Source organism: Durio zibethinus, chromosome 9 (genome assembly GCF_047325235.1).
Source record: "Durio zibethinus cultivar Kanyao isolate XHJ-2024 chromosome 9, ASM4732523v1, whole genome shotgun sequence".
NCBI classification, from domain to species: domain Eukaryota; kingdom Viridiplantae; phylum Streptophyta; class Magnoliopsida; order Malvales; family Malvaceae; genus Durio; species Durio zibethinus.
The window spans coordinates 6482602-6500070 of NC_143170.1; the positions used below are offsets into that span (position 1 = coordinate 6482602).

General features: G+C 28.6%; 2 protein-coding genes across 5 annotated transcripts; one reads left to right on the forward strand and one right to left on the reverse strand.

Annotated features, from left to right (window-relative positions):
• Nucleotides 1-1205: 1205 nt before the first annotated feature.
• On the reverse strand, nucleotides 1206-7962 carry LOC111309906 (U-box domain-containing protein 32-like). 4 transcript variants are annotated; one of them, XM_022908924.2, is made up of 11 exons: nucleotides 7945-7962; nucleotides 7578-7807; nucleotides 6715-6836; nucleotides 6364-6485; nucleotides 5999-6103; nucleotides 5511-5635; nucleotides 5260-5387; nucleotides 4743-4892; nucleotides 3523-4020; nucleotides 2197-2955; nucleotides 1206-1811 (listed from the first exon to the last, which is right to left on the reverse strand). In XM_022908924.2, the coding sequence occupies exons 2-11, from the start codon at nucleotides 7804-7806 to the stop codon at nucleotides 1626-1628; spliced, it is 2424 nt and encodes an 807-aa protein (XP_022764659.2). In that variant the 5' UTR covers nucleotide 7807; nucleotides 7945-7962; the 3' UTR covers nucleotides 1206-1625. The 4 variants fall into 4 exon arrangements, with proteins under 4 accessions (XP_022764659.2, XP_022764668.2, XP_089621849.1 ...); XM_022908933.2 differs by lacking the exon at nucleotides 7945-7962 and having other exon boundaries at nucleotides 6715-6833; nucleotides 7578-7814; XM_089765723.1 differs by lacking the exon at nucleotides 7945-7962 and having other exon boundaries at nucleotides 7578-7814.
• A 6194-nt stretch (nucleotides 7963-14156) lies between these two features.
• Nucleotides 14157-17183, forward strand: LOC149516759 (uncharacterized protein At3g49055-like). The gene is made up of 5 exons (XM_089765726.1): nucleotides 14157-15125; nucleotides 15448-15524; nucleotides 15781-15892; nucleotides 16041-16157; nucleotides 16404-17183. Exons 1-5 carry the CDS (start codon nucleotides 14157-14159, stop codon nucleotides 16755-16757), a joined length of 1629 nt encoding a protein of 542 aa, XP_089621852.1. The 3' UTR covers nucleotides 16758-17183.
• The last annotated feature ends 286 nt before the right edge of the window (nucleotides 17184-17469 follow it).

A 17469-nucleotide genomic window follows, 5' to 3' on the forward strand; every position in this document is an offset into this window, starting at 1 on the left:
AACATAATACAAATTATAAATATATTTAAATCTTAAATATGAATATGATATTTTTATTATAAGTATTACACATGATATGATATAATTGATATGTATATAATTAATCAATTTAAACATTACATAAATAAACATGAATAACATAGATATACATGAATACAAATTATAAAATATGTTTAAATCTTAAATATGAATATGATATTTTTATTATAAGTATTACACATGATACAATAAAATTGATATGTGTATAATTAATCTATTTAAACATAACATAAATAAACATGAATAACACAGATATATATAAATAATACGAATACATACGAATAGACACGACTAACATAAATATATAAAAGAAAATAATTAAAATAATAAATAATTATAAATTACCCATCATTTATAATTTAATAAATTTGACATATTAATAATATAAAAAAACTTACATATTAAAAAAATAAAAAAATTTTAATACCTATTTAATATGTATTTAATATATATATATACATTTAAATTTTAATATATATTATATAACTATATTAATTTTTGTATCAAATTTAAAATGATAAACTATTAAAAATTAAAAAATAAAATAATAATGTATAAGAAGAATATTAATATTTATATTGTCTTTATATTATTAATATAAACAAATAATTTTATAATAATTATTAAATAAATATCATAATTAAATGCTTAAAATAATTTTTATATGATATCAAATAGCTAATTAACTATCATAATTAAAAAATTAAAAATTAAAATAATCTTTATATATTTATATTAAATTAAAATAAATATAAAAAATATGTTAAACATGTTAAATATGTTAAAAATATTAAACATGTTAAATATATATTCGTGTGATAAAATTAAATTAAATGTATTATTCGTACCGTATTACGTGTTCGGATGTATTAATATGTATAAAACATAAATTATTTTATGTTAAAATTCGTATCAACACAAATAAACACAAAGCATATTTTTAAAAAAATACACATAATTTTTTTCATATCATTTTTATATAATATCATTGTATCATATTTGTAAATCTACTTTCAAAGAGTTTTTTCTAAAGGCTCTAATAGCATTCTTCAATATTATATTAAATCATTTATTTTTTTAATATAAATTTGTAACATTAATTGTTAATTATCATATTTAATATAACATTATAATAAATAATATTTTATTTAATTTTAAAATATTAATAAGAGGAAGACGCTAGAAAAATCATATTATGAGTTGAGCAATTTCCATGATAATGGCCCAAGCATCAGTTGGGCAACACTCCAGTGTTACATGAAGTTTCACTTGTGACCTTCAAAATAATACAATAGAGTTGAAGGTTAATTGGAGCAATCAAGTCCACCCTTCAACTTCCCTCTAAATAAGAATCGACTGTAAAAGCATTCCATTCGAAGACAAAACTGAAACATTTCCATAAAGAATGGATGAGGTGAAACGTTGGATACAGCAATGGCACTGAAATCCCTTGAGCTGTACATGAGAGTATGAGCATGCTATAGTTTAATCGGTTCAGTTGGTTCACGAAGAATAGGTATGAAGGTTGGAGGGATACGGTCGACATATAGGCAGATGTACAGGAAACGAGAAAAAGATAAATATTACTAGTATTGTGCATGTTGCCACTCTTGAATTGCCTGATGAAGAGCATAATTAGGGACCAGACTGCAGTGTTCAAGCTTAAGATTAGTCATTGGTGATGTGTCATGGCCACTTTCTAACCATCCTCTGATAGCATCTCCTTCATATGTGAAGCCATCTGCTGCTATGAGTGGATCTTTCATCACTTCCTGCAAATTTAAAGGCAGCCATAATGGTAGTAAGAAGCCCATTAAAACCTTTTTTTAGCTAAAAGAAATATATAGTGGATAGAAAAAGTGAGAAGGGGAGGATCTTTCAGACATGCTAAACATAAAACATGATCACATGACCATTAAATTCATTACATAGAAAAAAGCTAAGTAAACATATTGATTCACATGTTCAAGTCACAGAAGGGGTTCTTTGAAACACCAATTCCTACTACTGTTCCTTTCGAAGTTTCCTTTACAAATCGTAGGCACAAGTTCTAAAGCAAAGAAAGGAAGTTGTTCCCAAAATCAAAAGCATAAAAGCAAGTAGCTATTATATTTGGGCTGTGCAAACATGCCAGCCAAGAAATGTACATATTGTTACCTGAAAAATTGGGCAGACAAAGTGAGAAGGGATCCGGCGAGGCTCCTTAGCTCCCAAACTTGATACCGATTCAATACACAAGTCCCTCATTGGCCCAAGCACACTCCATATTTCTGACACAAGGTCCAGTCGATTCAATGGCTGCTTCTCACAACATCTTAATGCCGAGTGAGCCAACAATTGGGCTTCTTCAAGTGGCCAGTCACCAGCTGACCAGTCCAACACCATGTTAAAATTTTCTGTCTCGATTGCACATTTTACATCTTTCAAGATCCCCAACGCTGGTCTCCCAGTCAAAAGTCGTAACAGTATCATCCCAAATGAGTATACATCAGATTCTCGAGTAACTTGTCCATTCTCCAGATACTTTGGATCCATATAAACGGATGCAACCTTAGGGTTAGATTTAGTACACAATGAAGCAGAAATAGCTGTGCTTTCACGTTGTGGGATCAAGCGATAGATGCCGCTGTCACTGAGCTTTGATACAAAATTAGCATCAAGAAGGACTTTAGAGGGTTTTAAGTTCCCATGGGGAATACAAGGCTTATTAGAGTGAAGGAAGATAAGGGCAGAGCATATCTCGGAAGCAATGCGAGTTCGAGTTTGCCATGGAAGCGGCGGAGTGTTATTTTTGCAGGCAAGGCGGTCTTCTAGACTGCCATTCCTGAGGTATTCAAAGACAAGTGACCTAGACTCTGGGCAAGTTCCAATCATTGTTATCAGATTTGGATGTCTCACTCGACTCAATATCTCTACCTGAAACCCAATGATCAGAAAATAAACCATCATCAGAAAATTTCTTTAGTTTTAATAGGTAACAGAGATCTAATTGTCTCAGAACGCAACATTTTTGAACCAGAGAACAGGCAGCTTAAGAACATAATAAGCAGTCCCACATCAATATGTCAGACTACTTTTAAGCAGCACCTCAAATTTTTTAATCAATAAAAAGATTTGGAACCTGATAGGATACATACAATAATGAATTGCTCTTTCACAGGTTTCATTATTCTCACGCTTTGATCTTAGTCTGATAGGAAATGAATTATTCATCATTGAAATGGTTGAAATGGTACACAAAAAATATTTCAACGTTAAAGCAGCAAGTCAGTGATCAGTAGTACCATATTTCTATACCATTTGCCAAGGTGTAGCATAACAAAGCCTCTAGTTTTTACATTGATATTCTCTATTAAACAATCATAATTTTACAATATAAGCTTCTAGTTCATCATATGTATCTTATGTTGATGAATCTAGCTGGAGACTTGAAAAAAACCTTATAATGCTGTAGAGATGTGGAGATTTTTAGATAAAGTTTACCTCATTCTCAAATTCCAAGACGCTTTGAGAGCCATATGAGGGCAACATTTTTATAGCTACATGCACATGGCGAAGGAGACCTTTATATACACTTCCATATTTTCCTTCTCCAATCTTCCAGGATGGATCAAAGTTGCGAGTGGCATTATTAATCTCCATGAAAGAAAATTCAAGGATTTCTGTCCCTGGAAAGCTTACATCTTCACCATTTACCGATTTCTTTAAATGTTTCAATACTCTTATGGCATTTCCATGCTCCATCCGCATGTCATCCCGCTTTTTCTTAAAGCTAATTAAAAGTTCCACAGCTGAGATTATCTTCTCCTCCAACTCCTTCTCAGTGCACTTGGACTCAGCAATTTGGCTCTCAAGTACTGGCCTCTGGTCCTTAACCATCAGCAATTCTTTCATAAATTCATCATGCTGGTCCTTCACCTTTTGTATTTCTTGCTTCTTTCTTTCAAGAAACTCCTCCATCTCTCTTCTTTGGCTCATCTCCTTCACACATAAATATTCTAAGCCTTTGCCAGAAAAGAAGGATGATAAACAGGAAGTTGTGGAGGGGGTAGGGGGGAACAAATTCAGTGGCAGTATGGAAACAAACTTCTCAACTTAAATAAAATTGCCATTACAAGTTTCCAAAATTTACCATCTGCATTATAATATCAATGGTGGCAAATAAATTGGGAGGTTAGCAAAGAAAAGCATGCTAACAACCTCAGGATTCTAACTCGAATATGCTATAAAAACCTAATTGAATGAATACTAGCAAAGTCAAATTTAGAACCTAATTCTCTTAATCATAACTTAATGATAATATTAGCTGGATGGTGTAGCAAGTTTGACCAACATCAGGAAGGGAAAGCATGATAGACAACCCTTCATTGGAAAAAAGGGAAATAATGACAGCAGTCAAACTAGCATAAAGCCCCCCACCACCCCCCCCCCCCCCCCCCAACCAAAAAAAAAAATTCTGGTAGGTGGATAGAGTATAGCATGCCTAAAAACCCAAAGTTGAACATAAGCCCCATGTTTCAAAAAATAACAGGTCAACTGATAAGATTAATTAGTGGATTGTGGTGCAAACAGTACCACTTATTTCATCTTCAATCACTTTACTTTCAGGCAAGATATTTTCAGAAGCTTCATTCAGTCTAAAACCAGATTTCAGAATCTTGTCAACCTAGCAGGAAAGAAGGAAAAAGACAAGTGATTTTCACCTTGCATATAGCCTCCATGCAATCATTTTCCTCCTTCCATTGCTTCACTGTCTCTGCAAACACTTTCTGCTTTAAGTTATGATCATCCATAATGGATAGTTCTAGTTGTTGATCAGTTTCATTATTCACTCGTCCTTGATATCCTTCTTCCTGAAAATCAGCAAATCATAGTAAAATAATCTAGTTGTTTAGTGTAATAACATTAGCTTCGAGAACAAGAAGAAATGAAGCAGATATATAACAAAATTTCCAAACGAGCAACCTTGGTCTTTTTCTCTAGCAGAGAACTAATTATTTTCTGTGCACAATCTGACTCAAACGAATCCAAGCTTTGGTTCATAAAAGTTTCATGAGTTCAACAGTAAAAACCACAGTCCCTTGGAATTTTTTTTTTTTTCTAAATGCATTTTTGAACAGGCACAGCTAGAACAGCTTACAATCTTACACCTAACCAGAAAATAACAAAAATATCTTGGAAATGATACCAACAAGTTAAAACTAAAGCATCTTCTCTCACCTTATCCATCAGCAATGGGATTGACCCATAACTGTCAACGACTCCATTGTTAGACAAGTTTGGATGTTCTGAACACAAGGAAATAGGCCTTAATTTTCCACCCATTACATCAGTATCTTCCTCTACATCTGCATAGCTCTGCAACAAAGTTATTCCCTGGGGAAAACAACTACTTGATACTTTATACATGAAAGTCAAAGCCAAAGATCTTCCTGATCAAATGAGTTCATGATCTGGGTCAGTGAGCTTACCAATAGATCTCACCCTAAATACAGATTCTGACAGCAAGAGTTCCAATTTCTCTGTCAATAGGGAAGAATCCAGTGGTGGTGATAGAGTTGCAATCTCAATATTAGATCCATCTTTTCTACCTATTCTGTTTCATATTAAGTCCAATCAGTTAAAGAACCATTAAAGTTTTCAGTGCAAGATTCTACAAACTCTGTGAACCTGAACATAGCTAATCCACTACTTACAGAGCAAGCTAAACACCACTGGTCAACCTAATTTATTCAAAGACACATACCTAACAGCTAAACTGCCATGAGGTAGTTGATGCTGAGAGGTATATTTCAGATAGTAAGAAGGGTAATCTATGATGTTAATTAACAAGAAATGAGTTAAAATTTGGAATTGCTAATCCAGTGGACCACAAAAGCAGTGAAGGAGGTCCCCATGTCTCTTCCAACATAAAAGAATGTCAACCAACCACACAATTAATTATAAGGTCAAGCATTACCTAGTATAGATGAGGCAACCCTTGCAAGTGAACCAAGTATGACAAGACACTGGTGCTTTTTGGCATACAAAGATTGCTTTCTTGGACTTTACTTCTACTAGTTTCCTGCAATCTCAAATAGAAATGATTGAGTTCAGAAATTGAGTACCAAACCAACAAAAGTGAAAAAAGATTTTAAACTACGGGCTCACTACACCAATGTAACCAGCTAGATAGGTTATGTTAAGACGAATTCATAATACCAATACACATTCATGATGATACAGATACTACTTAGGTATAACAGAAGCTTCAATTAAATCTCCTCAAGTATAACAGTTTCACTGATATTGAACAACAATTGGATTGTGATAAACCATTCATACTTTGAATAATATTTATCGGCTGCTGCCCCCATGACAAGCCATCTAACACTATGCCGTGCTATAATTTCTACAATCCCATTTTCAACACTGTCCATCTCTATCCATACTGTATCTGCCTGTGCCTACACATCATTATGTTATTAGTTAATAACAACGTCAACCTAATGGCATCAACTCTGTCTTCAGAAAAAGTGCCAACAGGGAAAAATGAAATGCTTTAAACAGCAAAAAAATTAGAGAAATATCAAGTTACATGATTCTTCCTCAGAATAAAAACAACTCAAGGACAGTGTAATGTTAGTCACATCAGTTACTGAATTTAATTGGAAAAAGAATGAAAAGAAATATTACCCCTGCATGGTCTAGAATAAGAAGGTATTCATCTAGGAGTTCTTGCATTTTTTGTCTTTCAAGTTTCTGGGGTGCCTCAACTACATGCTGTTTCAATTTGTTGTGCGCAAGCTTTCCATCTGCTGTTTATATTACCAATTAAAGATATAAGAATAATCTTAAAATTGCACCACATGATCGAAGCTATCAAACTACATATTAGCATAATAATCACTACCCATAGATCAAATTGTGAACATCCACTAAAGTGAATATAAAGTAGGATTTCTGATCAATAACTCCACAAGCTTTCTATTTTCAACCAAATCAAATAAACTCTAAAATCAAATAGCAAATAGAAACAGTTTACTCTCCCGATCTGTTTGTCCAAATTGATACTTGTTTACAGCATTCAATTTCATAAAGCACCAAAAAACCAAAATTTCTTTTTTGGGGGTACATTTTCCAACAAACTCCTTAATTTTCCATAATAGTCAACTGTTCATTATTCCAACAACTTTCTCCGGGCAGTTCTTTTCTTATCAGAAAGTGTTAGTAAAATCCAATCCTTGTTCATTTCTGTTCGTCGATGTTGAATTCTATACTAGATCAGCTCATGAAATTCTAGTTGAAGAAAAAGAAATTAAAAATAAACAAACTAAAAATTTTCATTTTCTTAATGAGCTCCAATAAAAGAGAACAAGCAAACCGATTAATACGTTTTGAATTTTAGGAAAAAAAAATGCTTAACAGAAAACAACAAAAACAACATCCAAATTTCTTCTTTTTTTTTTTCCTTTAATTTTCTCAGGAACCAAACAGAACCTCAACAAAAACATTAAGAAAGTCGAAAAATCAAATTTCAACACGTTCCAAAAGCTTACTCAACGCGGGTTCATGAGTAGGCTGGTGAACGTGAAGCAAGCATATCATTTTCCCGGGAAAGTTGTGAACAGCCCAAAAAAGCGTCGTTTTGCTCTTCTCCACATTCTTCCCCACTGCAACGAATATAGTCTCCGCAACATCGTATTCTCGCTGGCCTTCAGTCTCTTCCACCAGACTCCCCATCTCTCCACAGATTCTTCTTCTGTTTTCCCCTTTAAGAATACACATGCTGTTCCAAGGAAATTATAATCAGGACCACCTTTAAATTGCCGAATTGACTCGGTAAGTGAGTCAGTCACCGAGTTGAAAAAGTGGGCCTTTTCTTTTTCTTTTAAGCGTTAGATTTGTGTATAAAGTCTAACCAACCTTTTGAAAAAAACGCCAAGAAAGAGAGAGTTGCTTGTACTCAACGACGAGTTTAAACGGTAAATTTAAAAAAAAAAAAAAAAAGTCAGGAGAATTTCAAAGCGAAGCGAAAAAGATGATAGAGAAGGAATAAAAAGCCAAATGACAAGTGTGAAATAGAGGAAAAGTGTAAGAAAAATTTTAAACAATTATATGGAAATGGAATGCATTAATTTATTACATTAACTAGTTTTTCCTTCTTAAAAAGTTAAATGACTAATGTGGAAGTTCTCCTCATATTTAATATTAATAATTTATATATTTATTTAAATTCAAACATTCGATTAGATCTTAAAATTTTAAGTTAGATTTAAATTAAAAAATAAATTTTAAATTTATTTATTAAATTTAATTTATATAATAAAATATTTTAAAACATATATGATTAAATTAAATTTAATAAGATTAAATTTAATTTATATTTATAATTAAAATAAAAATTATACAAAAATATTAAATTTAAATATATATATATTTTAATATATATTTAAATTAATTTTTATATAATTTATATATAAAATAAAAATTATATATTTATATGATTTTGAATCTAATTGAATCAAATTTGAATTTTAAATAATTTATTTTAATTTTAATTCAAAATTTAAATTGATCTAAAAATTATATTCAAACATATTTAATAAATTTTGATTTTTTTATCTAAATCTTCTTAATATTTGAGCAAAGGTTTAAATTTAAAAGAATAACTTTACCTATTGAACAATCACTTGATTTTACTTTAAATCTTTATGAATATAATGTATGCAAACCTTAGGTTTGTGATTTATCCACTGCACTTTTAATCTTTGACTATTTTGCTTTCTATTTTCATCTAAAAACTTATTTTTAAAAAGGAAATATAACTTTTTTTTTCTTTTTATATTTATAAAAAAGATGAGAAGTGAAAACTATTTTTGATTGAATTCAAAATTGAGTTTAATTGCTTCATATAATTATTTATAAATCATAAGAGATAATATTAATAAATCTAATATTTAAAAAAATTATTTCAAAGTATGGATTAGAAAATGCTAAGATCAATTTTTAACAAAAAATATATATGTAATATGATATTACCTTTTGAATTAAATTTAAACATAAACTAAATTTAGATTAATATAAATTCCATTACTTTTCTATTTTTGAAAGTTATAAATTTTTTTATCATAGAAGTATCCCAACATTTTTAGTATTTTTAAGTATACTCACATAAATTAGCTTATTTTTATTAGAAAAATATTACATTTTCCCCTTAATTTAGAAGACATATTTTTATTAATAAGAAAAAACATCGAAAAGCACATGTAATTGAAAAGCACATGTAACTTGGTTGCATTAAAAAAAATTCAATTTTTCAATTTAGTAATTAATTGAAGTAACAAAAAAAAATACGTTATTTTTTTTCATCTTTTTTTATTTATCTTTTTTCTTTTGAGATTTTTCAAAATTACGTCTTATTTTTTTAACATATAAAATTCTTATTTTTTATATTTTAAAATTATTTTATTTTTTTTTTTTACTTTTTGACATTAAAAATCATAGAATTTTAATTTTATAAAAAAAATTTTAATTTAATATTAATATATTAAAATCAAAACTTTTTTTTTTTAAACTCCGCAAAAGTCGATACATAATAATATTTTGGGATGGAAGGAATAGTAGTATAACCTAATGAGGTTGAATAAAATTGATGTGATTTTAATTTGTCCGAATTAAATCTTAATTCCTTTTAACTTTTAACTTTTATTTTTCTAATTTATGATATGTATATGTATATATATTTATTAGGTCAATCATCATATCATTAAACTAAGTATCTATTACTATACATAAAAGTAAACCTCTAGCAAAATGATTATTTTGCCCTTCCAAAATTTTATAAATTGTTTGACACTTATTTAAAAAGACAATAATACCTTTAAGTATTAAATGACAAAAATATTTTTAAATGATAAATTACTATAGTACCCCTTCATTTTTTAAATGATAAAAATACTCCTCTTATAAATGTCAATCATTATAATACCTTTTGATCATATTTAATACACAAGATTATGATAAATATATGATATTATCTTATATTTGATATATATAAGGATTAAGATAAGATAATTTATTTATTGATCAAAATTATATTTTCTTAAAGTTTATATAATTTAAATTATTGATATAATTTTTAAGGATATAATAAGACATGTAAGTTTAATCATATGAATTAAAAATAATTATTTCCACTTTAAAAGGATTGAATCATTTTATACCAAAAAGATGATAATCCTCTTTGTAATTATATTTCTTTCAATTAGATATAAATCAAATATAATATAAGATGATTATTATATTGTATTATTCATCATCTTATGCACCAAATATTATATATATGATTAAAATTACATATCCTATTACATCTTTAAAATTTATATGGATAATTTAAATTACATAAACTTTTATAAAATATAATTTTGATCAATAAATAAATTATTTTATCATAATTCTTACATACATCAAATATAAAGTTAAATGATATTATTTAATCTAATATTATATATAATATCATCTTATTCTATTTTATTATAATCTTATATACAAAACATAACCTTATTAAATTACATATATTAAATTTTAATATAATATAAAATTAACTGCATAATAAATTACTAATCTTATAGATATTACTAAAATGCCCATGCGATTCTTTGTTAAAGGAATTAATTGCATATTAAATAAAAAAAATCAAAATTTAACTAATCGATCATTAAAGAAAAAAAAAAAAAAAGCACCAACCGTAGGAGTAGCTAATTGAAAAGATTTGGATGTTACTTTGTGATGGTTTGAATATCTCAAAATTAGCTTGTTATGAGTTAAAAACTAGTTAAATTCAACCCTATGTACCCCTCTATCCCTTTTTTTTTTTTGGATATTTCAAAATTATGTACTATTTCTTTTTTTAAACATCTTAAATTCTTACTTTTTTATATTTTAAAATTATTTTTTATGTTTTTTTTTTACTTTTTGACATTAAAATCATGAAACTTTAATTTTATAAAAAAATTAAAATTTAATATTAAATTTATTAAAGTCAAAGTTTTTTTTTTTAATTTCATGAAAATTAATACATGACAAATATTTTGGGATGGAGGCAGTTGTAATATAATCTACTCAAATTGAGGTTGAATAAAATTGATGTGATTTTAATTTGTCCGAATTAAATCTTAATTCCTTTTACTTTTTAACTTTTAATTTTCTAATTTATGATATATATATATATATATATATATATATATATATATATTGGTCAATCGTCATATCATTAAACTAAACATCTATTACTATACATAAAAGTAAACCTCTAGCAAAATGATTATTTTGCCCTTCCAAATTTTTATCAATTGTTTGACACTTATTTAAAAAGACAATAAAACACTTTAGTATTACATGACAAAAATATTTTTTAAATGATAAATTACTATAATAAATCTCTTTTCTTAAATGACAACAATACCCCTTTTATAAATTTCAATCATTATATTGCCTTTTGGTCATATTTGATACATAATATTACGATAGAATAAGGTAAAATGATATAATGAATATGATTAGATTAAATAATATCATTTTATTTTATGTTTGATACATGCAATGATTAAAATAGGATAATTTATTTATTAATTAAAATTATTTTTTTTCAAAGTTTATATAATTTAAATTATTGATATAATTTTTAAAGGTATTATAAGATATGTAAGTTTAATCCTATTAATTAAAAATAATCTTTTTCACTTTGAGAGGATTAAATTATTTTATACCAAGAGGATGATAATCCTTCTTATAATATTATCCCTTTCAATTAAATATAAATCAAACATAATATAAAATGAATATCATACTAGCTTATTCATCATTTTATGTACCAAATATAACTTTTACATCTTAAATAATAAAAATACCCCTCTTATAAATGACGAATTATCATGAAACCTTTATGTTATAGTTATGAAAATACCTCTCATCCTATAATTAACTTAAATTATTATAATATTTCTTTTACTATAATTATAAAAATATCCCTATTATCATGATTGACTAAAATTACTATAATGTCCTATAATAACAATGGAAATGTCCTATAAAAATTGGTCAAAAAACTATAATGCTTCATTGCTTCTTACCATAATTACAAAAATGTCCTTATAATTGCTTTTATAATAAGTTAATATGTACCATTTTATTTGAATACTATAATACACCTTTTAATTTATGTATAAAATTTTTAATATAATAATATAAAATTAATCATATATTAAATTATTAAAATACCCTTATTATCGTTTCATAACAATTTGAAGTGTGAAATTTTATTTGAAAATTACTATAATACTCTTAAGTCATGTTTGATATAAAGAATGATAGATATGATAAAATGATAATCATCTTATATTATATTTAGTTTGTATCTAAAGAAAAAGATAGTGTTACAAAGAGAATTATTTTAATTCATGGGATTGAACTTATATATTTTATTATATCCGTAAAATTACATCAATAGTTTAAATTGTATAAATTTTGAAAAATAATAATTTTAACCAATAAATAAATTATCTTATATTAATCTTTGTATATATCAAACATAATATATGATGATATTATTTAATCTAATTTTATATATAACATTATTTTATTTGATTTTATCATAAATTTGTGTATTAAACATGACCTTATTAAATCACATATATTAAAATTTAACATAATATAAATTAATTATATATTAAATTACTAATTTCATTGAGATTATTAAACTGCTCATATGGTTCTTTGATTAAGAATTGACACATGCCCTCAATGATTATAATATCTTTTATCATAATTACATAAATATCTTTCTTACCATAAATTAATTAAAATTATGATAATGCCTTTCTACCATAATTTTGTTAAATTATTATGACGCCCTTACTATTATAATTATGAAATACCCTTCCTATTATAATTTATCAAAATTATTATAATATCTTTATTATCATAATCATAAAATATTCTCTTTACTATAATTGGCCAAAATTATTTTAATGCCTCGTATCATAATTACAACAACACATTTATGATTGCTTAATAAAACAATGACATGTGACATTTTTATTTGAAAATTCTTATAATACCCATATTAAATTACATATTAAAATGATTATAAATATATTCAAAATAATAAAAATTGAAAAACAATAATAAAAAATTTTAACAAAAAGAAATTCATCCTGGTGCATTGGATAATTATTTTTAGTATATGAATATAAAAAGCACAAACAGAATATAAAAGTAATGCATTTTTTTTGTGTGTGTAATTCACTAAGTCTTAAATAAAAATAAAGGATCCTTATCTCTTTTGATTTCCATGGATGAAATTCATGTATCTAAATGTTTCATCTAATAATCTTTAATTTGAGTGATTTGAATTTGTTTGATTATCATTATTATTACTTTTTTTTTTTACATTATATTGATAGGAAATGAAATATTAAAAAAAAGAAAAAAATATTTAATTTTAGTAAAAATAGTTTTTTTTCTTAATTTAAAAAGATTAATTTTTTTTGGTGCAAAAAAATAAATTTAAAAGAAAAAAACGTAAATCTACCTATTTTCCTTAGCTCTCCGTTTATTTTTCTACTAAAAAAAAGGAAAGGAATTATTTTTTTCACTAGTCTTCATTCTTTATTCTTTTCTTCTTACATAGTTAATACAAAGCTTAGCATTATGAAGGTTATAATATGTAATTTCATATTAAATTTATATTTGATATATTGTAAATATATAATATGTAATTTTCATTAATGATGATAATTTATTAATGAGTAAATATCAACTCTTATAATAAATATACATAAATTAAAATAATTTATTCATTAATAAAATATTATCATTAAATTCACTTCGTTAATAAATTATTATAATTTAATTAACTGATAATATATAAAATTTATATACTTTCAATTTATCAAATATAAACTCTTTAATATTTAAGAAATTCCCCGCCAAAACCACCATAACTGTTTTCATCGCCAGGGCCACCTGACTTTCTTCAATTCGTTTGACTGGTAGCTTTTAAAAACTCCCCTCCCTCTCTACACCATGCCTCTGTGCGCCAGAATCCCTAAATCATTCTATATGCTCTACTGACCATGGAAACCAGCGCAGATGAAGTACCAATCAACGGTCAAGAAAACTCCGATCATGATCTCCTCGCCGAACTCGAATCTCTCCGAGAGTGCTACCATGCTCTCCAATCAAAATCTTCATCCATGGAGGAGAATCTGCGTCTCCTCCAGCAACAAAGAGAGGAAGATATTAGTAAAAACACCATGTTAATGGAAAAAGTCCATGAGTTGTCTCTCGAGCGAGACTTTCTTCGCCACCAAATCGAGGAATTTGAAATTACTTTAAAACAAAACGAACAAGATTTCGTGAAAAAGATGGATGAGGAATCAAAAGCAAAACTAGAACTAGAGAAAAAGCTGGAAGTTTCCAGAGGGAGAATCGAAGAGTTAGAATCCAAAACCAGAGTCAGAAATGAGGTATTTGCCAAAAGCTTTGATTCAATCCGGTCAGTGAAGGACAATCTGGTAAAACTCATCGAAAATTTAAATGACGAAAAGGAAGTGATCGAGAATGTTGATAGTGAAAGCGAGAATTTGGAACTAGAAGAGGAGGAATTGAGGATATTTTCGAGAGAAATTACCATGGTTTTGAAACTTGCGAGTGAAGCTAACTCGAAAGTAAATGAGTTCAAGGAAGCAAAAAAGAAGGAGAAAAGAGAACTGGAGAGCAGCGTGGTGAGTTTAACGGAGGAGAATCGCGATATCAATAGCTTGCTGAGGATTGCTTTGGTGGAGAAAGAAGCTGTGGAGAAGAGCTTGCATAAGTTAAAAGGGAACAATGAGCAGAAGAGAGTGGCATTGTTGCAGATTGCTGAAAGGGGGTTGCAGAGAGTAGGCTTCGGGTTTATGATGGGAAGTGGAAGTAATGAGCAAGTGATGGAGAGTTCAGCGGCTAGTACTACTACTACTACTACTAATACTACTAGTACTACTACAAGTACTACCGGGGGTAAATCGGATAGTAGTGAGTGCGAAGAAGAGGTGGTTAGCCTGGTATGTTCAGGTTCATTGTATCTTTTGAATTTTGAACTAGATTATGTTTGTTTCTTGTTTGCGTTTACATATTAGCTTCATTTGGATGCTTCAGATTTCCCATTCAATTGGGTATCAATTTCGCTACCTAAAAAGATTTTCATGTTTGTTCAAACTTACGTGGGTGGCACACACTGTTCACTAGAAGCATTAGAGATAGTTGGAAATGCTAGCTAGTAGACAGAGCTTCAGAATGTGGTTGATCAGCTTTGTGCATCTATACTATACATTGATAAATGTGCAACGAGCATAGTGTCTTCCATCCTAACTTTGTCTTCGACAGGCCTCGACAGTGGAGAGGATAATGAAGAATTTAAGACTTGAGATTTCTCAATTACGAAGATCTTTGGAGGAATCTAGGTATTTCATTAGTGTACTGTTCCTACTACAATTCCTACGTAGTGTTTTGCTTTTGATGCCTATAGAGCATCCTTTGGTTGCAGTATATATAACTTTAACAGAGATAGTGTATGAAAAAGAGATAAAAGCTTGATCAAGATTGCACCTCTCGTGGAGGATGCAAAGATTGTGAATCTATCCTCTCCTATTCTTAACTAAGTCGTTTTTTTTCTCCTGCCATTTGGTTTGTGGTTATTTATTATCGTTGCTATGCCAGGTCAGACACTGAGCGACTACAGTGTCTTACAGAGAAACAAGCTCAAAAAATTGAAGAAAACTCACTGTACATTAAAGAATTGGAAGACAGGGAGGGGGTTTTAGCTCAAAATGTTAGTATCTATTTTTTTATAGAAATGGAATGAATATCCTCTCTGCATCTCTTGAAAGTGTTCTGTTCTTTTTCATTCCTAACCTCATTTTTTTTCATGTTCTCTCCTTTAATTGATTTTTCTTGTTTGAAATTTTAAACCCTATAAGGTTGAGGAACTCCTGATGGAAATAAAAGAAACTGAAGCAGAAGTTGCAAGATGGAAGGAAGCTTGTGAGTTGGAAGTAGAAGCCGGAAAAAAGGAGGTTGATGAACGTGACAAAGTGGTACAAACTTTATTCTGTTAATATTATACCATTCTTGAGCTACTCTCATGTTCCATATAATGTTATAACTCCATGGTTGTCATGACATTGCATTCCTCTACTAAAGCCTAGAGATTTTAGATGGCTGTGGTATCTACATACTTAGATCCAAAAATCTGATTTAAGTTGTGCCCTGATGATTATGAAAGAACATATTTTAGTATAAGAGAAGTCTGAAATCCTAACGCTATTTGCTGGTGTCATTAGGTTGTCATTTTGAAGCAAGAGTTGGAGAAAACAAAGGCAGCCCTGGAAATATCCAATGGCAAGTTAAAGTTGAAAGAAGATCTAGCAGCAGCTGCTATGGCTGCCCAGGCAGCCGCAGAAAGGTCTCTGCAGCTAGCTGACAGCAGAGCTGCAGGACTTCGCGAGCGGATTGAAGAGTTAACGAAACAATTAGAAGAAGCAGAGAGCAGAGACAGGAGTCGACATAAGGTGAGGCACATATGTTGGCCATGGCGTGCCCTGAAAATGAATTTCACTAACAACACAAATAATAGGGTTCAGAATGTAAAACGCATGCTACCAGAAATGCAGGCCTTGCTTCATCATACCATATGATGTAAATATACCATATACCATACTCTTCTCTTCAAGTCAACTGATTTTACGTTAATTCTTTTTGTTTTCCCCATCTAATCAATGATCCAGTGCTGGGGTTGAATTTTTCCTTAATTTTCAATTTCCTTTCTATTTCTTTAGTTATTTGTGGGTTTTATTTTTTAATTAAAAAAAAAAACTGAAATTCCATTAGCCAATTTCCTTTCTCATCAATCCTTTGATCCGAAGATGAAATGAAACAACCAATTATAAATTCAAGGTGCCGCAGGAGTTAAATTCCAAACCAAAATTTGGACGGGAAACAACAACATAAAACAAGCTTTGCAACTTAACGATAAATATCTAAAGCTGCAACAGAACATATATAATATATTGAAATAAAAAGAAAGATACCTGCTTTGCTGAAAGCACAATTTCCTTCAAATATAAGCTGTAAAAGAATATATTAAAAGATAGTAAGCAACTACTCAGAATATAAAAGATAACCAAAAGCCAGCCAGCCAATAAACTCATGAGACACAAATTTGTCCCTTTTTTTTTTTTTTTTTTTTTTTCTAATTGATAATCATTCAACGAAAGGGTACTTACTATCAAGTATCAACTAAAATAGTGATATCCACAAAATTTATTAAAAAAAAAATTATCCAGGATAAACGTCAGCGTATGCATGACCATACGAGATTTTAACAAAAACCCAGATGAAGAACACCAT